Raw genomic sequence first — 20,090 nt, 5'->3', positions numbered from 1 at the left:
ATTCTAGATGTTTTTTTTTATGGAACGAGGACAATGTATGAAACATTTTAGTATTTTTACTTTTTTTGTTTATAATTTATATTTTGAGTTATAATTTTTTTATTATTATTTTTGAATATTTTATTGAGGGTTTTTGATCTTAATAGAAAACCCCTCAAAATAAATTCAAAAAAAATAATTAAAAAAAAATAACTTAAAATATAAGTAAAAAACGAAAAAACTAAAATGTTTCCGCCGTTATTCTCGTTCACAAAAAAAAAAAAAAAAAACAAAACAAAACTCAAGACCCGGTTTGACCCTAACCTATTTTGACCCAAACCAAAACAACCCTTTATTTAATTGACTCGTTTTGACCCAAACTCATTTTGACTCGTACTCGTTTTGACCCATGGCTCATTTCAACCCATGACTCGTTCGACCCAACCCAACCCATTTTCCACCTCTAGATATAATAAATTTTTTGTTTCGAGTCGAAGCTAATCTTAAAAATTGAGTATTGAATATGTGATTAAGTTTAGTTATGTTGGAATTATAAACTACCCGTTGCGGTCTAACTAGAGGATGACTGTCACATGAGATTGTGAACACTCTCAAAACCGAGGCATGCAAAGCAACAGGGGCGTCGAGGGTAGGGAGGTAGCCCCTTAACGCTATATTCAGTAATGGGTGGGGTCCACCCCATAACAATCAATCAAACTTTTTTTTATTTGTTTATTTTTTGTTATGTTTAACTTTAGTTAACCCGCAACACGCTAGTTAAATGTTGGTTACTTAAAGCCTCGCAACCTACCTAGTAGTGTTGTGGTGCTTTAACTAGCTAGTTCTAGCTAGCACACAACAATTCTAATCCATAAAAATATTCTACCTTGATTTAACCACTTTTTATATATTTTCACGTGGTGTAAATGAGCCGAGCCGTTTATGAATTAATCAAGCTCGGATTGATGAAAACTTGAGTTGAGTCAGAGTCTCAAATAAAGCTCGTTTAGTTATCGTGTCTGAATCTGAGCTTGAGCCTTGTACTGAAGTTCGTCGTCCCTTAACGAACCTTGTGTATATTTAAGTTTTACCACTTTTGACCTTATATTTACTGATTTCACACTTCATACCCAAGCTCGAGCCAAGTTTTGGCTCGTTTAAGGTATTACACGAGCTCGCGTTCTCATTAATTTTTTCTCTCAAAAATATATAAAAAATAATAAATAAGTAATCAAAACGTATATATAATACACGAATCAATCTCATACTTGTGTCCTACCACCTAGTGGTAGTAAGGACTAGGTTATCCAGTAGAGACCGAAGTTTGATCCTCACTCGTGTCACTTTGAGTGAATATGGTAATGAATGACTTGAGTTATGCCTTGCGAGGTTGTCTGTTAAATCCCGAACCTACCCGGGCTGTCAAATGACAACCGGCGGTATGGTTCCGCAGTGGAAGGCTAAAACCAAACTTTGAAGCCACTAAAACAACATAGTTCGGTTAGAGTGGGGTTAACGGCGGTCACCAGTACATAAACAAAGTCTATCGTTCTAAAAAAGAAAAATAAACGAGTCGAACCCGAGCTGATTATAGAAAAAGTAATGGGAAACAAACAAGAAGATCTTGATTTGATCCAACCAATTAATATTAATTCTCAAACTGATCACTGAAACCCTAACTAGCATACATATGCATATGCATATCAATTGAATTGAATTGAAGAAAGAAGATGAAGGTTGAGTACTTGCAATCACAATCACAGAGAGCTGCATTCGCCGGAATATTCCTTATTATTCTCCCCAATTTCTGCCCTAATCTCTTCCATCCCTTAGGCCGGGCTTATCCTTCGTTGTTCTCGGTAAATTTGTATAATTGGTTCATAATTAGGGTTTAGTTTTCATTTTTAAACTTATTATTTTAGCTTTAAATTTGGTTAATTGAAATCATTATGATACTCATTATACTTATTATTATTATTATTATTATTATTATTATTATTATTAAGTACAATCCTTTTAGTTTATGTAGATCACTGCAACTACTGCCAACTTTTAACTGCTTAGAACATCTTTATTTGCTACTTTTTTCATTTTATGTCAAGTGATTTACGCGACTTCTTTCTTATTGTAGGAATGGAATGCTCCGAGTGCTAAGCACACCCGTCTATTAGAGGGCGCGTTGCATCAAAATATTGTGAGTAGCTGCTAACTTTCTCATTTATGAATGAATTTCATATGTTGCAGAAACAAAAATAGTCTACTTTTACTCATGTACTGTTTTAGTCATTGTATTTTTGTACATTCGAGTCATTAAAGGTCCCGTTCAGGTTATCATTAAAGTACCCAAAGGGGACAAAACCATATTTTAATGACTCATATGTTAGAAAAAAACAATTAGATTGACAAAAACAGGACAAAATTGAAAGTTTGTTGGTGTTTTATGCGGAAAAACCTTTATTGTATGTGTAATTTGATATGATACTGTTTTATGCCCAGTCTGAGAAACAACAGTTGGATATTTGGTCTCCTTTGGTTGATCAAGGATGGAAACCTTGTCTCGACTCTCCTGGTGTTCCATGTGAGACTCTTAAACTTGTTATTTATATATTCAAGTGTAATCATATATTAACTGAAACCCATTTTTGTTTTTTCAAGTCAATCCAGAAAAATCTCGGGGATATATTCAGGTGTTTCTAGACGGAGGGTTGAACCAACAGCGAATGGGGGTACGTGCTCTCTTATCTCCTGAACATACAATTTTTTGTTTTTTTATCCATTTGTTTGTTTTCCCTGTTTTATTTCTTAAAATCTTTTTATTTCCTCGGATAGATATGTGATGCAGTTGCTGTTGCTAAGATCTTAAACGCAACCCTAGTTATACCGCACCTTGAAGTAAATCCTGTCTGGCAAGATTCAAGGTATCATGGATTTTCCTGATTTTAAGATTTTGTAACATCCCATCCGCTGGTAAAATGTTATATTTACTTTGCAGTTCTTTTACCGATATATTTGATGTCGATCATTTTATTGAGGTATTGCACGATGAAGTCTCCATAGTTAAAGAGCTTCCCAGCATGTATTCATGGAGTACAAGGGAGTATTATGGCACGGGCATACGACCTACTAGAATCAAAACCGCACCTGTTCATGCTTCTTCTAATTGGTATCTGGAAAATGTGCTCCCTATGCTAGATAGGTTCGTGGTTATTGTTTAATTTTTCACAACATATTAAAAGGTTTGTGCCTTGTCATTGATTATCTTTTTCAAATTTTGTTTACTTTGATTATATTGTTTCAGTTATGGAATTGTTGCTATTGCGCCATTCTCGCATCGTTTAGCTTTTGATAACGTCCCTAAAGAGATCCAGCTTCTAAGATGTAAGGTTAACTTCCAAGCATTAGTTTTTGTTCCTCACATCAGGACACTAGGTGACAACCTGGTCCAACGCCTTAGAAACTCTCATGGTACAAACAAAGGAGCAAAGGATGAAACGGGAAGTGGAAAATTTATTGTTTTACATCTTCGCTTTGACAAAGTATCTTTCTTTTCTTATTATTTTGTCACTATCTTTTAGGATGTAAACCGTATTTAACTCAAATTTTTATTATTGGGTAGGATATGGCTGCACATTCAGCGTGTGATTTTGGTGGTGGTAAAGCTGAAAAGCTGGCTCTTGCAAAATACCGTCAAGTAATTTGGCAGGGCCGAGTCATGAAAACTCAGTTCAGTAATGAGGAGCTGAGACAACAAGGACGGTGTCCGCTTACTCCTGAAGAGATCGGACTGCTATTGAGAGCTTTGGGCTTCAACAACAATACACGTCTCTATCTCGCATCCCACAAGGTATTTATAATCCGGCCCATCTTATAAAGAAACTTTTTTTAACATGTCAATTACTTAAAAAAACAATTGAAGGTTAACAATTTTTTTTTAAAGGTATATGGTGGAGAAGCAAGGATCTCTACACTGTGCAAACTGTTTCCGCTTATGGAGGATAAAAAAAGTCTTGCATCGGATGAAGAACGGGCTCAAGTTGAAAATAAGGCATCTTTATCAGCTGCTGTTGATTATTACGTTAGCATGCGCACAGACATCTTCATTTCTGCTTCTCCAGGCAATATGCACAACGCAATGGTATGTAACTATGTGTGCATGCTTTACCTCAAATAATAAAAGATAGTTGTTTCTTTAGACAAGAAACTAAAAAACCGTATTTGGTGCTTGTTTTCCAGCTAGGATATCGAGCATACAAAAACATGAAGACAATTAAACCAAACATGGTGCTCTTGAGCCAGCTTTTTCTTAATGAAACCATCGAGTGGCCCGAGTTTCAGCAGGCTGTCGTAAACGGGCATAAAAACAGGCAGGGTCAACTTAGGCTGAGAAAAGAAACACAATCCATATACACATATCCTATACCCGATTGCATGTGTCGACAACATTAACCGTTCTTGTGAAGGCATGCTGTTTTTATATTTTCTTTCATTAATTGTAGTCTCGGAATCATATGATCTCATATTGTAACACAATATACATCAATGCAGCTAATGCAGGGCGGTATACCATAATTTTGTATAAAGTTTTTAGATTTATATTTCAAGTGTGATTCTTTTGTACCTTATCTATAATTCCCTTGTTTTGTTATTATTGCATAAATTGTTCACTTCATATAACGCAAAACCAAAACACTTTAAAAGTTCATACTTACCTAAGTCACCATATATAATTTATAATAATAATATCATCATCCTTTAAACACCATATAAAATCCAACCATTAAATCATTCAAAAGACTAACAATCTTATTCTTAACGAAAATCCCCCATAACTCGAACACTGGATAAAAAAGACAAACGTAACAAAAGTATAAATACCAACGAAATATGAGTCGGGTTTTGCTCATTTAAATTTCTACATGACTCCCAACATAAATCCGTCACGAAACTATATTCAACTACATGTGGGCCCACCTTCAAGAAGCGATTCAGTCATCCTCATCTTTTTCGTGGGATGCTCAACATCTGATTCCAACCCCGGTGCACCATCAAAACCCGTGGGCCCATCGACTTGCATTTCAAAAAAGTTAGAAGATAAAGTGAGACCGCCATCATTACCATTACCGTTACTGTTACTATTACCATTGCCATCAAGCACCTCAACAAGCCCCATTAATGGTGATCTCGGTTGATCACCTTGATTACCATTACCATTATCGTGAAACATCTCAACAGGCTCCTTTAGTGATCCCTTATTATAGTTATGACGCATCTCAACAGGGTCCATTAAAGGTGATCTTGGTTGATCAATTTGATTACCATTATCATTATCAAGCATCTCAGCAAGGTCCATTAATGGTGATCTCGGTTGACTAATTTGATCACCATTATCATTATCATTATCATCAAGCACATTAACAGGTTCAACTAATGGTTGATCACTTTGATTATTTCCATTGATGACTTCCAATGATTCTTCACACCCTGATATTGATGTTTGTGGTGATGTTTCAATATTGCCGTTCTGATGCCAAGATTCCCTGCTTTTGAAATCTAGAGATGTATATGGGATGTCGGGTGATATTTCGTTGTCTTGTTGGAGGTCAATTTCTGTCGAAGAATAAATATATTGTCCCCCATTTTCTGCATCTTCCTGTTTCAAGTAACCAACAAGTAAAAATAAAAATAAAAATCAAACGGAAATGTGCTAACTGTGAGCATCAAGTAGTGTAATTATATACAACATTTATAGTGTAGTGTAAACTTGTAAATATAATTACACTATTTGATTTGACAGTTAGCACGTTTATATAATTTGTACATTAACTTTCCCCATTACTTATAATACAATTTTGTAGTCATATATAAAACTAATAAAGAATAGAAATTCAAATTAAATGTATAAATAGTGTCACAACCCGTTCAATACGTATAATATACACGGAAATGGGATTACAGAAAATACCTGGATTGGTGAGATTAAAGAACTCTTGTACCCATCAAACATCGACTCGTTGAATGACGGGAATTGCATGCCAAGAAATGATCCTGGTTCAGACGCTGGTTTATAAGATTCTGTAGGACCCACGAAACATGGTTCATTTGCCATAGATAATGACGGCAATAGAGAGATTTCAATTCTCTGATCTTGAGAACTTTGACAAACCGTTGAAGGATTGCACCTTTCTGCAAAGAAATTTACAGCAGTTTTTTGTTGGATATTATTATCTTCATTGGCAGCCATGGATGGAGGAGCAGGTTGTTCTAGAATATCATAGACTAGTCTCTGAACAACCGTCCTTTTGAGGGATGCTTCAGCAGGTAGAAACCAATCCGCACTTAGCTGACAAAAAGTAATTTATAATAATATTAATAATAATAATAATAATCTTGAGATAGAGAGAATAAGGAGGTAGTTTACTTACAAAATTTTCACTATTTGTTATATGAAATGGATTGAAACAAAGTGGAGCTTGCTCCAAGAAAAGCTCTACATAATGGAGCAAGAATAGACCACAGTCTGATGAATTTGGCTGCTGCGGTAACTGCACAAACAACACAATTTCAGAATCCAACGTCCATACCAACGGAAAGCTATTAAAACATTTAGTGAAATGTATGTGTTACAAGATCTCGTTTGGGTATACTTATGTTTTCTGTTTCTAAAAAATGCAAACCAAAGTTTGGCAAGCGTTCATGTTACAGAAAACCAAATTGGCATAAATACTGTTATATATTTATTTTTAAAAAAACTATACTGGTCTAGCCCTTTGTTTTAAAGGGATTAAAAAACAGCTATATTGAATTAAAAAAACCCATATGTTATACTTATACCTCAAGTGAAATGAAGCGCATATCATCGAATCTTGAGACAATATCTTCAGATGCTTCTTGCTGCCTCGCTTTCCACTCTTCTTTAAGGTAACTACATTAAAATATCCAAATGTAAACCATAAATGTTCAATCACACAATTTTTTCTCCAAAATAAAAAAATAAAATAAAAATCATGATTGTTTAGTTTAGACTGTCATACTCATCAGTTTTGTATGCATTTTAAACTAAAATTTATGATTCAAAAAATTATTGTGTTACCTTTGCATAAGATCTTTCAGGCCAGTATGAGTGCCTCTGATAGAATCCATATGCAGAACACATGGCACTTTTTTCAATTTGGTCACATCTTCGTCTAAACGAAAAAACAACATTAAAACTCGAATATTCATTAAATTATATGTTAAAAATATCTAAATAGATAAAAAACTTACCTTTGCATGTGGCCACTTCCCCAAGATGACACAATACAAGAAGACTCCAATGATAGCTGTAAAAAAGTAAGTTCTTAGTGTTATAAAATGAATTTCCTAAAGAAAAAAGATTTAGAAGTTTAGCAACTTGCCCATAATTTACAGGAATAAAAACATAGTCTTTCTCAAAAAGGTTGACTTTTCTTGTCCACTTTTTTACACGTTGAAAAGCCACCTTCCCTTCAGATGCGTCAAGGGGACCTTTTTCTGGGTCAGCTAGCTTGCGGAAGAAAAAACTATTAAAAAAATGAAACCTGTGTTTCTCCTCAGGCTTTATTCTGTCCTTCAAGTATCTGTCATAAGTTAAGAAGTTTTAACGTTTGTTAGTGAGGAACATAAACTTGTTAAGTGGATCGCCATAAATATAACAGCCAAACAGTCAGTAAAAGAGGTGCAAATGTTCATACTTAATATAGAAGTCAATGACAGTATCATTGACAAACGTGTCTGGTAGAAGCAAATCAACGTCTCTTTTACTAATAGAAACAGCATCAACGTCCCCTTTTGGATAAATAACATCTTCAAAAGGCTGATCAAAGCTACATATGTCCAAAGCAATGAAAAATTCATTAAAGTTACATCACCAACATTGTTCAAAAAGAAATAAAAAGGTTACAATTAGTTCACTTACTTGGGAAAATACTTTGTAAGAGATGCTTGGATGTCCCTGTTGACGGATTCCCTGCAGCAGCACCAAATATCGTCACCATATGAAAGTTGGCTAGTTAATTAAATCATAATTTAAACAACCAATATAATGAAAAAAGAACTCCCACAACCAAACATAGTATACTACTATATCAAGTTAAAGAACTAAAGAACTCACTCTGACTCAAGCATACTACTCCATAAAGTTTTGTATTTGTCATTCAAATATGTGACTGCTTCCTGTCTCCCATACCAGTTGTTGCCAATAATTGCAAACTTTATCTCATCGCCTGAAAAAAAGTATTTAGTTGAGCTGTTGAGGAATGGAGAACAGAGCATATCATTCGCATTAATATATGATCAATTCACCCTTGACTCTCAGTTTTCTAAAGGTATAAGCTTTCACCCACTTTTTCTAGAATTTAATGTACTGTGATACATTCAAAACATTCTACTAGAAAGTCAAACCATTTGAAGAGGTACCGTGAAATGTGAATATCATTCATTTCATATATTGATATATGTAAGAAGCCAAAAACAGCAATTGTTATAGGGTGAAACCCATGCTATTCAAATCTTGGTATTTGAAACAATATTTATAGAATAGTATCATTCCAGTGCAATTAGGTAGCATTACTAAAAAACCTATTTGCAACCAAAGCCGTACTGAACTTAGATAAAATTGAAGTGGACATGTCAAACAATATGAAAATAGCAGCACAAAAGGTATAGCAAATATAACCTGAAGTAGATTCACCATTTACAGCTTGTATTGTATCCTCCGTATGTACATGAATTGTCACCATTGCCATCCCAGCCTGCATAATTTCAAGGTGTAACAATATATAAAAACTTAGCTTGTGAATGGTTTGTAAATGAGATTGGAATAGGTGCAGGTTTGAAATAAAAAGATGAGAGAAAAAAAGGCATGGTACTTTAAAAAGAATGTTTTTTGTAACCCGTAACCACATTTCATCACATTTCATGACTTTTTCGAACCCATAGCCACTAAACAAACAATATCTATCACTATCATCCCCATTCTCTCAATTCTGAACCCCAAACCAAGCACACCCTTATGACTAGTGAGACAAGCGTTTTCAAGATGTTTAACTTTTAAAACTTAAAAGTGGACTTACCAGCTCATACATCTGAGATTTGAAGCTAAGTATATCCTGCACACCCCACTGCAATCTCAAGGTGATGTCGTCATCACTAAATGCTGAGCCTTCTATCTTTATGCAACTGCTAGTGAAGGTTAAAACACAATCTGTACAATAACTACCACGGTACACCATATGATCAGGATAAAATACGACTGCTAAATCTTCATTCTCCTGTATAAAGTTAAAAAGAACAGTAAAAATACAATATAATTAAAAAAAAAACAAATACACATAGCGATACTAGACACCAAAGCATGCGCATCATGAAAGTGCTCACCATTTCCAACTCGCCTGTGCAATTATCTGAAGATGGTCCACAAAAGATGCCTGGACAGAAAAAGGTGTAACACTTTAGTGAATATATAAAGGGTCTACTCAACCAGTAAAACACAGCCCCAAACGTCCATGTAAAAACCTTCTTGAATAACTAGAGGAACTTCAAAGTTCTTACTTTTGGCACAAGACCAAAACTCTTCAAAAATTCATCAAGTAGAAATTAAGTTCTGTAATAACAAATGAAAAACTGACTACAATAGATTCTGAAATTCCAAACCATTAACACATAAAAGGCGAAAAGTACCATCATTTTCTGCAATGTCAGAACAAGTTGGCTCTGATCTCTGATACAGTATTTTGTGTTCATACAAATTCAAATCAGTTTCCGCATCCTACAACCACATCGCTTATAAGTTAGAAAGCTCCAAGATTTCTCTTTTAAGATAATATTCAATAAATAGCAATTTGAACATACAGGTTCTGATGATTTTAACTCGCTGTTAGGAGAAGCATTAACATCTGGTCCAGAAAAATCAGTTTTAGGTTCTGCAGGAGATTGAAACAGCTCATGAACAACCTTAACATCATCAACTGAACCTGTGATCGTCATAGGTTCGGGCTTGTAAGAATCAGTTATAGGTTCTGCAGGAGATTGACACAGCTCATGGACAGCCTTAACATCATCAACTGAATCTGCGATCGCCATAGGTTCGGGCTTGTAAGAATCAGTTATAGGTTCTGCAGGAGATTGAAACAGCTCATGGACAGCCTTAACATCATCAACTGAATCTGCGATCGCCATAGGTTCGGGCTTGCCAAAATCAGTTATAGGTTCTGCAGGAGATTGAAACAGCTCATGGACAATCTTAACATCAACAACTGAATCTGCGATCGCCATAGATTCGGGCTTGTCTGAATTGGATTGAGTGAACTGTTCTGTAAATGTAACCTCATCTGAATAAAGTAACAATCAACCATTAAAAAAAATAAGGTAAACGTTGACTGTATCAATACTGAAACATAGAAAACACAAAAATTCCACCCAAAAAAACATCAACAGTCATAGCTAGCATGAATATATGAAAATAGAGAAGCCATAAGCTAGCTCAAAATGCACGAAAACCAACCGTCTCTATTGAATATAACTGATTAGCTCACCAAAACAGAACAACATGACAGATTTATTATTTTAAAAAAAAACTAAACCCTATTGGAACTTTAAACTAAAAGTAGGGCTGTTCAAAAGGCTCAAACTTGATTTGAAACAACCTAAGCTGAGTTGATTCATTTTTGTAACCGAGCCAAAATCGACCCGAGCTCGGGTCGTTCAACATCAAAATCAAGGTCGAGCCTAGTTGAGCTACCTTCGAGTTCGAGCTCTAGTATTATATTTGATAAAAGTATGATCATGTAACGTTTGGTGTTCGTATATCTATCTATGTGAAGTCAGTGTGTATTTGCTTTGGTTGCTGATATTGGAATGCAAAGTCATAGACTTTATGAAACCCTAATAATAATAATAAAACATAGAACTGAAACCCTAACAATAATGATAGTTAATGGAATTGAATAAAAATATGAATTGGAATTGAAAGCGTAGAGGTAAGGTACCTGTTGTGTGATGATGATGATGATGGTTGTCATTGTTGGAAGAGTGTTCCATCGTTATTCCAGTAGCGTCTTCAAATCAATCGAAGAAGACGTTAATATTACTATTATTATACATACATACGCCACCAACCAACGATAGCAAAATTAGGGTTTCATCGGACACTTTTGATTGATAGAATGATCGAACAAGAGTTTATTAGGAAAGTGAAACCTGTTTGGGATAATTGACTTCACTGCCTTCATTATTATTATTATTATTATTATTATTATATAATATATTGTTCCACAAACAATTACAGCCATTAGATCACTATCTAGACCCTTTAAAGTCCAAAAATACGTTAAGTTATTTTCAGTTTTTGAAGGGTTCTCACCACGTTGCTGGTCAGCCTAGGATTCGGAGAAGTGCTTTATATAAGAAGATGTAGTGTAGCTCCCACTCTGTAAACTTTATATTATTTTAATGAAGTTAATCATTTCACTTATGTGCTTGGTTTCTCAATAGTTGGAACTATTTATATTCATCATTCTACTGCCAACTGGTTCTAATTCATTCAATGGATATTCAATTCCCGATTGCTTTAATATCAGAGATCGGGAGAGAAAACTTATTGGGTTATTGTGTTTGGTGAACTGCTAGATACCTCTATCATAGTTAACATGATAAGATACAGAGGGTTGGATTCGTGTTTCTAACTTAACCAGGTATTTATTAACATCGTTAACATAATGAAATGCAAGGTATATGTATATATCATTATTTTCTAATGAGTTACAGTGGAATGCAGAACCGCATGTTTTTGAAGAAACTGTTTTGGATAACTTTTTGGTTCATGGTGCATTATTCCATGTATGTAAATCAGCTTTGCGATGATAGTCATTTATTTATTGGCAAGTTCAACCCATTTCGATTTGGTATGCCAGTATATTTTTCATTACATGTTTACGAGCATTTGTAGGATACTGAAGCTGAGTTAAATGTTACAGTTCTGAATAAGTAGCTACATAGAAAAAATTCATGATGGTAAGCTTCTTGGTCTTCTATATAAGGTATGGGTTAATGTCATTTATATCTCTTTTCTTCCTGCATCTTTTAGTTGATACAATAATCAACAAATTATCTTTTATTTTTTACCACTTATTAACACCTCCATTATTTTATATGAAAATTTCAGGTTTCTTTGAATCTTGATGGAACCTTTTATAGATGTGTCAACAGAAAAGTGTTTGATGTTGGTGCTGGACACAAGGTTAATCAAGAAATTGAGAAGGTGACTGTCTTATTGAAGCCATTAGATAGCATTAGTGTTTCCGTTTAAAATTCATAGAAAATTAGTTTTGCTATTATGATAAGGAATACAGTTATTGCTGTTAGTTTTTGAAACTGATGTTGGAACTTGTAGTTAGTGGTAGTTTGGTCAAATTTTTATAGTTAAATTTATGTACTCAAAGCATATTACAAGTATTGAGAAATTTTTTTATGGGTCAAGGGCATTTTGAATAAAGGGCAATTCTGTAATTTTTGTAAATGTTGCAACAAATGTAGTCAAAGGTTGATTGTTAACACACAAGTATACAACTATACAAAGGGTAATCTAGATTTTTGGTTCAAACAAAAACTGGCTTCGGGGTTATTATTATTATTATTATTATTATTATTATTATTATTATTATTATTATGTTTTAACCCATTTAACTCATTTTATTTATTCGAATAGGGTCCTTATTCGGACCAAATTTTAGGTATCTCGAACCCAATTCGAATAACTTAAATTTGCATTATATATAACTTCCTTACACATTTTATACTATGTATATTTTATTTATGGAGTTGGGCTTTAAATATAGATTTTTTTCCTTTTTGTTTTGATCATATTCAAAACTCCTTTGCATTGCTTTGTGTTTCTCTTAATATAGTCGGTCATTTTACTTGTGATTTAAACAAGAAGAGCTTTTATATTAAACATATTATATATTTGGTTTAGAATGCAAAGAAAAATAGTTATGCTATTATGACATTAAACGCCCGTCCACCGGACGGGTATAAAACTAGTTATTATTATTATTAAGAATCTCAAATTATTCCAAATTTTCAAAAATTTCTCAAATAAGCTTCGTTAAGCTTCGCACACATGTAAACACAGAAGCGCTCAAAGTACTCGTGTTTGATATATTTAACTAACTAAAACACACGAAATTACGCACCATAAACACGTGTTTTTACCCACACATCAATGAGAGTAGATGGTGTTACATGCTTATGATAAGCTTTTTTAACTAGAGTTTAAACTTGGAAGATTTCTACTGCAAGACACCCATTATGGTATGCATTGTTTTGTTACGTAAGGTTTGAAAACTATTTATGAAAAGCGCCCGGCTAGCGCACCCATTATGGTGGACAAAATACTAACATGATATGGTCGTTGTTCATTTATGTTTCTTTATTTTATTTTTTCATGAATTAGATGAAATGTTTACTATCGAAGCTGATTAGATCTTAAAGCCTGGTGAGTCTTTTTTCTTACATGAAGGTTCATCAAGTACAAAACAAGGAAACATGGCTAGACATATTTAATTAAGTAAAAGTCGTAAAACTACATTGTGTTCTAACTTCTAAGGCTATGTGTAGTGGAGGGGTTACAAAGATGTTTCCACTTAGGGTGATCATAAAGATGTTTCCAACACTTCACGTAATTAAAGGTCTCCAAGTACTTTGGTACCCTATCAATGACGCCAAAATGATGTATGCATCACTCACGCCACTACCCCACCCATTAAAAATTCGTTGGTAAACCACCTGAATGAATTGGCATTTGGCATTTATATCCGACCATTTTCCCAACATATATATGCTCTTTAGGTATTCATCCCCTTTGCCATTATTTGAAAAAAAAATCCCAAACTTTGTTTCAAAATATGCATAATTCTTGATAGTTGGCTATAAAAAAATGTTAAAAAAACATATTGGTAACCATTAGTATTACTTTAAGGGAAAAAAATTAACAAAATAAAAAGAAAATATTAAACACATACAACATTTCGGGTCTTCAAATATCACGGTCCACGACCGTGCAAGCATGTCACCGGCTCGGGTTACGTCTTTGACACCGTCTCGTCTTGTGTCGCTGGCATGCTCATGGACATGCCAACACCCATTGGTTAATAACACCGGCTTGTAAATTGGGCATCCCTAAATATTGCATGTATGTCATCATGTTCGGGTCGAAATTAACACCGACCGAGAAGTTAGGGGTTGCTCGTCTCGCTTGGGGGGGTGCTCGGTTGAGTTAGTTGGGTGGTGTTCGTGCGTTGATTGAATGCAAATTGCCCAAAACCGAACATCGAATGGTTAAATTGATTCATATAGGGTTGATTTTTTTTGTTAAATTTGTTAAATATTTCTAGTAGAGAATGAGAAACTCTTGTTTATATAATTTGATTAGTTGGGTTCATATAGCGTATAGATTTTAATAAATAACTTTTTTTAGAAACTAACCGTTATCAAACGGTTCTTTTTAAAAACACTCCCACAATTCGGCGTTTCACACAAAACACCCAATCCATTTTTTACCCCAAAGCGCCCGAACGGTGTAACCTGGCGCTTTAGAGGGGGCTTCTCCTCCGACAACACCCACTACGTTGTGTCTTAGAATCTGGGACTATTTCTGCTATTCTTTTAAAAATAAGTTACTATAAGTTAAAAGTGTAACAGTTTCTCAAGTAAATTCATGATATATGTATTTAAACACTTTATTCATATCATTTCAGGACACAAAATTTCAAACCATTTATCTTTCTCTAATGCAAAATTGCATTTAGATCAATAACTACACATGCTACCATGATCATAACACACGTTACAAAGTCATTTAGAATGTTTTCAAACAACAGAAAAGACATTACACTTAAAGACACTTATTCTGTTCAAACCATTTGCCACCCTCCATCTTCCTCATCATCATTCTTGGCCGCGGTTCACCCTTTTAGTTAAAGGGTAACCTGATCGATATATAGCATAAATGTACATAAAAATTTATCGACTTTTTCAAAAAAAAAAGGTAAAAATGTAAAATGCAATGAATTATTAGTGAGCTTACGCTAGTTTAAGAGCGGTATCAGAACAATCGTCCTCGGGAGGAGGTCCGCTGTTGCAACTGCATACATTAGTAGTGACAGAATCCGAGGACTGCCCTTGATCGTCGTGGTTGGTTACCTGATTGTCCAACTCAACAGCCGTTGTCTGTGGCCTCTTGCCATTTGAAATCAAAGTCATCATCTAGATATTAAAATGCAAACAAATTAAAGGTATTTGATTAATCACCATAAAGAAGTTTTATTATATATGATGTAAAGTAAAAAATATTAATTTGTTTAAATAATTTAGGAGTCTTGCTTGTTTCAAGAGCTTGTTCTCTTCCATCAACTGAACACCCTATATATGCCAACAGAAGGTTTTAGTTAATACATTGAATTAAATGCATGCTATAAAAATAATTATCTCAAAATAATAGGCAACCTTTGACTTTATAGATTCAAACTTAATATAAATTTTGTCTATAGCTCCATAATCAAATTTAGTTATGATATATCCATATTTGGCAATTAGAAATTAGAGGAACCCAATTAAGTTTTAACTATAAAATCCATATGGAATTTTTTATCTTTCGTTTTAAGTTGTTAAAAACGCTTATTATAACCTTTTGTTGAAGACTTGCTATCTCGTTTGAAATCCGTTCATCCTGAAAAAAAAAGGAAACAAGAAAACAAGAATCATAAACTGTGACAAAGTTACACGATATCTACGACAGGGTAGTTTATTATTTGTAAGGATCAAGTTCTCTGTTTAACATTGATAGCACCTCATGGCATCAAATCTGATATTGAATTTGAGATTATATATGTTCTTCATTTTGAGGCTAGTGAAGTACGTACCTCACATTTCTTGTACCATTTATTGCATATGTAATATTGGAGAAACATGATTTGGGTTTATTATTACCAAGCAATATTATAAGTGTTGGGAATTTCGGTTCAAGGCGTTACTTGGCGTGACATGATTTAAATATGGAGTGGATAATTATAAACAATTAAATGTGCATAGATTTAATTGTTAGTATAATTATTATGTCCTATTATTTAGCAATCCTAGTTGTAGTCTAAACGTGATATGTTAGATTATAAATACCCGTGCTTTGGGGTTTAGAGATTGTAATTGGATAATTGAGTTTTGTGAAATTTCTCAATAGTAATAATATTGTTAGGGTGTTAGCCAAATTAACGAGTCCGTGTTCGTGTTCCTGGTACCAATTCCATTAATTGGTATCAGAGCGTAAGAAGGACCTGTGTTTTAGAAGGCGGAGTAACTTGTGACGTAAAGGATCTCTGGCCGACAATTGTAACTGTTGTTTATTCACTAATTTATCATTAACATGAACGAATTTCACAGTATATTTTTAGATTAATTGGTTTATACATGTAATTTGTGCATCTTATGCAATTAGTTTGGTAATAATACCATGTTTAATCCACGTTTTATTTTTCTTAAAGGCGATTTTTTTATCTTTGCTGATTAACTACCAACCCCATAATATTTTACTAAATTAATTGTTTTATTTATAGTGTATAGTTTCTGGTAATGCAAAAGTAAATAAATAGTAAATATATAGTGTCGATGGATCAAACTATATATACGATAAAACTTGGATATTGTGTTTGTTTCTATATAGTGGCCGGATATATTCTTTTGGACCACGTATACATGGTCTCAACTTGCACCTCTCTTTTGGTATGTAACTAGTTTTTGAACATGTGCCTTTAAAAAGGATTTTGCAACAAATGTTAATTTTTAGAAAATTTTCGTACCATTTAATTCTGGACCATTTTTGCGACTAAATAGATATTTTTATAAAAAATAGTTTTATCTTTGGACAATTTTTGGACCATTTTGCAACTAAAAATAGTTTAAAGGTTTTATCTTTGCAATGGACCACCAACCCTATTGGTAATCAACGTTTTACTAAGCTTTTTTATATGGCGTCCCAAATCTTTTGATTCGAAACCTAACCCAAATCTTTCACGGTTTTTTCAGGCTGGGTTAATCAGGTTTCAAATATTTCAGAAAACAAAAGGTACAATGCTAAATTAAAATAAAAATATTCTTATTTACTCATAACATAAATAACCAATAATAAATGACAAGATGTAGGTGGTTTTATTATTATTTAGGGTTGTTCGTAAAATTTAGCGGTTGTGGCTTTGCTTATCTGACTGTACTTTAATTAGTTAAATTCGTATCGATCCCATACATCTTTATTTTATATATTTAAACGAATGTAATTTTCAACTCTTATATCCCCATAAACTTTACACGTTATATTCTAACTTAACGTGCAATACTAATAATAATTTAAATCCCTTATTAGCTTTTAGTATTCAAATTTTCTATGCTAATTAATATACCTAAAAATATATTGGGTTTAAAACTAAAAGTTTATTTGGATTGTTCCAACATCTAAAAACAAACCTGAGAACCAACAGTACCATAAGAAAATCAAAACATGCCCACTAATTCAATACCAAACAAACACATAAAAACTTACATTTTTAGTAAGTAGACGGGCATATAATATCAAAAAAGTTGTAACATGACTCGGAGTTTACTTAACCCAATTTTTACCTAGCAATTGAATTCTATTACCGCGCTGCTTGCGATGCGCCCATATAATGTATATATGTGTGAATCCTCGGGTGGGCAAAAGTGAAATTGCACTAATTTTGACGTTATTTTACTAATCTCGTGAAAATAACGTTAAAAGTGGCGGAAGGTTAATCAGGCATCATGTGGTGGCGCTGATAGTCGAAAGACAAGGGTACACGTACCAATCGGCTGATGTCTCGGTGGTTGAGTGTTATGTGCCTTATGTCCAAGGCTTGATGCAAAACTACTATCGAGCCGGGGGTCTCACCGGAAGCAGCCTATCTATTCCTTCGGGGTAGAGGTAAGGCTGTCTACATCTTACCCTCCTCAAACCCTACCATAACTTTGCTATCGGTGGGATTTACTGAGTACGATGATGATGATGATGATGAATTGAATTCTATTACCAAAAGTTTATGTTGTTGATTTTGAGTAAAAAAGGTGGGTGATGATACTATAAAATACGTTTCGGTTAAACTTTCAAAACTTATAAGCGCGTATTTTTAACCTATTTCATACACACACCACACGCGCACATACACATATATCGAGGGTGAACCATAAAATGGAGAAAATGATCAAACACTAGGAAGGGGGTTCCCCAGTTCATCACATTTTTGAAGTTTTTTTTTATTATATAAAGAAGTTTTATCTTTATATATTTGTAAAATTTAACTATTAAATATGTATTTTTTATATTGATACAAATTCATACTAACATACCATTATTTTACAACAAAATTTTTGACACTTAAAATTTCATCTTATCTTGTACTTGACTTGAAACCACAATCTAATTCTTAGACATAAATATATGCTCCTGATCTTCATGTATCATAATCATATTGTTAACAATTAAAATTTAGATTGAGCTAGATGGAGGATGTTGTTTGTGTTATTGTTGTTTTGTGCTGTATGTTCCTGCCCTTGCTACCTTCTTGTTAGGAAGGGTTTTTGTTATTTTTTTGTCCTAATAAAAGTGTACGGGCTGTTCAAAAATAAGGAAAAAATCTCCTGAGCTCCATGATCCATATTGTTGACATTATTGATTGTGCAGTCTGACATTGATTAGTCTTTTCAACTAGCTAGTTCCTTGTGGTATCTAAATATCTTTATTATTTATACATTTGGTTGTATACAACATTGATCATTGTGTCTAGCTAACTAGCTAGCTAATTTTCAGTCATGTTAACAAAATAATTTTACTCATTCATATCAGTGAGGTCATTTTTATATGTGTGTGTTATATATATAACCATGAAGCTAATATCTAGAACAAGAATTGAAGACGAATTAAAGAACATAAACGCTTTGTTCGAAGCACACGAGTGAGCCCTCCTTCAAGCAATGTCTCCAACCGTTGAAGTTCCTCTAGAGTTAGTCCATGAAGATCCTCGCCGCTAAAGAGGTAGGTCCCAGCAGAGCCCAGTTGGACCCGCAGGACTCACCTTGAAGAGAGACGTCTGCGCAGAAACCAACTGGATCCGCAGGACCCACCATGCTCAGAGACGTGACGTCCTTACGCGCAGTACGCAAGCTGTTCCCGCAGGAAAAGCCTCCCAATGGTGAAGTACTCCGCCTGTCCCCGCAGCTGCGGATACAAGCCATCAGGGAAGGCTACCCGCACTGATAGCAAGGCTACACGCACAAGGCACTAACTCTTACTTCAGTAGTCACCTGAAGGAATGAGCAAGGCGGGAATACTCCCGCCCAAATGAGCCAATCCGTATGCTTCTGGAAGATCTTTTGTACTATACCTACCAAGGTATGGGCAAAACAGACGATCTGGCCAGACGCCCATGAACCAATCACAGGATGACAGCTCACCGACAACAGTACGAGGAGGTGCACCCTCTAGTACTGTTTGTCACTATTAGCCGCTGCCTACTCACCAACCCTTACTGTGGGACGTGCGCAGCCTACAGTTGGTGGAACAGTGCATAGCCGGCAGTAAAGGAACAGTATACAGCCGACCTTGTCACTGTCGGCCGCAGCCTATCCACCAACCAGCATGGCTTGTGCGTAGCCCACTGTTGGTAGAACAGGAATACTATTCAGCCGGCTGTACCTTCTAGGAAACCTACCTTCGGCTATAAATACTCCAACTCCTTGGAATGGTAAGGACATCATCTGATATCTCGTTATCTTATCTAGCAATCTCTTAATATACACTTATATTCAGAGCAATCTAGTCTGATTCTCACGCTGGAGGGTGGTCACAAGGAGGAACCCCCCCTCTCAGTGACGAGCTTACGGTGTCTGTTTTGCAGGTCACCTGAAGAACAACCTTCTCTGCTGGACCTCATCCTCGTGGGAAACATTACTTAACCCCCAGATTATCCGTAATCTGCCCCGGGGTCCATTAGTGTTTCTTCATTGGCGCCATCCGTGCATAAAGCTAGAACTAATTC

General features: G+C 34.6%; 2 protein-coding genes and 1 long non-coding RNA gene across 3 annotated transcripts; 1 reads left to right on the top strand and 2 right to left on the bottom strand.

The window, feature by feature from the left end:
• Positions 1-1,682: 1,682 nt before the first annotated feature.
• LOC143553450 (O-fucosyltransferase 31-like) lies at positions 1,683-4,534 on the top strand. The gene is made up of 10 exons (XM_077043451.1): positions 1,683-1,838; positions 2,111-2,173; positions 2,476-2,557; positions 2,635-2,705; positions 2,809-2,897; positions 2,972-3,175; positions 3,278-3,515; positions 3,596-3,823; positions 3,917-4,114; positions 4,213-4,534. The coding sequence occupies exons 1-10, from the start codon at positions 1,710-1,712 to the stop codon at positions 4,423-4,425; spliced, it is 1,515 nt and encodes a 504-aa protein (XP_076899566.1). The 5' UTR covers positions 1,683-1,709; the 3' UTR covers positions 4,426-4,534.
• Positions 4,535-4,719: 185 nt separating this feature from the next.
• On the bottom strand, positions 4,720-10,338 carry LOC143553449 (putative ubiquitin-like-specific protease 2B). The gene is made up of 15 exons (XM_077043450.1): positions 9,847-10,338; positions 9,676-9,763; positions 9,373-9,422; positions 9,069-9,266; positions 8,672-8,747; positions 8,108-8,219; positions 7,913-7,963; positions 7,689-7,820; positions 7,374-7,574; positions 7,243-7,298; positions 7,070-7,163; positions 6,811-6,901; positions 6,402-6,521; positions 5,942-6,319; positions 4,720-5,629 (listed from the first exon to the last, which is right to left on the bottom strand). The coding sequence occupies exons 1-15, from the start codon at positions 10,267-10,269 to the stop codon at positions 4,931-4,933; spliced, it is 2,769 nt and encodes a 922-aa protein (XP_076899565.1). The 5' UTR covers positions 10,270-10,338; the 3' UTR covers positions 4,720-4,930.
• A 4,458-nt stretch (positions 10,339-14,796) lies between these two features.
• On the bottom strand, positions 14,797-15,723 carry LOC143553436 (uncharacterized). The gene is made up of 3 exons (XR_013138832.1): positions 15,680-15,723; positions 15,080-15,414; positions 14,797-14,981 (listed from the first exon to the last, which is right to left on the bottom strand). It is a non-coding gene; the product is annotated as an uncharacterized LOC143553436 (long non-coding RNA).
• Positions 15,724-20,090: the final 4,367 nt, after the last annotated feature.

The sequence above is a fragment of the Bidens hawaiensis genome, unplaced genomic scaffold (assembly GCF_021521415.1).
Source record: "Bidens hawaiensis isolate Kalapana, Puna unplaced genomic scaffold, B.hawaiensis_p1.1 tig00017238_1, whole genome shotgun sequence".
In the NCBI taxonomy this organism is placed as follows: Eukaryota; Viridiplantae; Streptophyta; class Magnoliopsida; order Asterales; family Asteraceae; genus Bidens; species Bidens hawaiensis.
This window is presented reverse-complemented; position numbering and strand designations above follow the sequence as displayed.

Excerpts from the sequence above, each read along its gene's own strand:
- LOC143553450 (XM_077043451.1), top strand. The coding sequence starts at position 1,710 with ATGAAGGTTGAGTACTTGCAATCACAATCACAGAGAGCTGCATTCGCC. Across the intron at positions 2,558-2,634 it reads CGACTCTCCTGGTGTTCCAT|TCAATCCAGAAAAATCTCGG; the intron begins GTGAGACTCTTA and ends TGTTTTTTCAAG. Across the intron at positions 2,898-2,971 it reads CCTGTCTGGCAAGATTCAAG|TTCTTTTACCGATATATTTG; the intron begins GTATCATGGATT and ends TTTACTTTGCAG.
- LOC143553449 (XM_077043450.1), bottom strand. The coding sequence starts at position 10,269 with ATGGCGATCGCAGATTCAGTTGTTGATGTTAAGATTGTCCATGAGCTG. Across the intron at positions 7,575-7,688 it reads GTCATTGACTTCTATATTAA|ATACTTGAAGGACAGAATAA; the intron begins GTATGAACATTT and ends AACTTATGACAG. Across the intron at positions 7,299-7,373 it reads TTTATTCCTGTAAATTATGG|CTATCATTGGAGTCTTCTTG; the intron begins GCAAGTTGCTAA and ends ACTTTTTTACAG.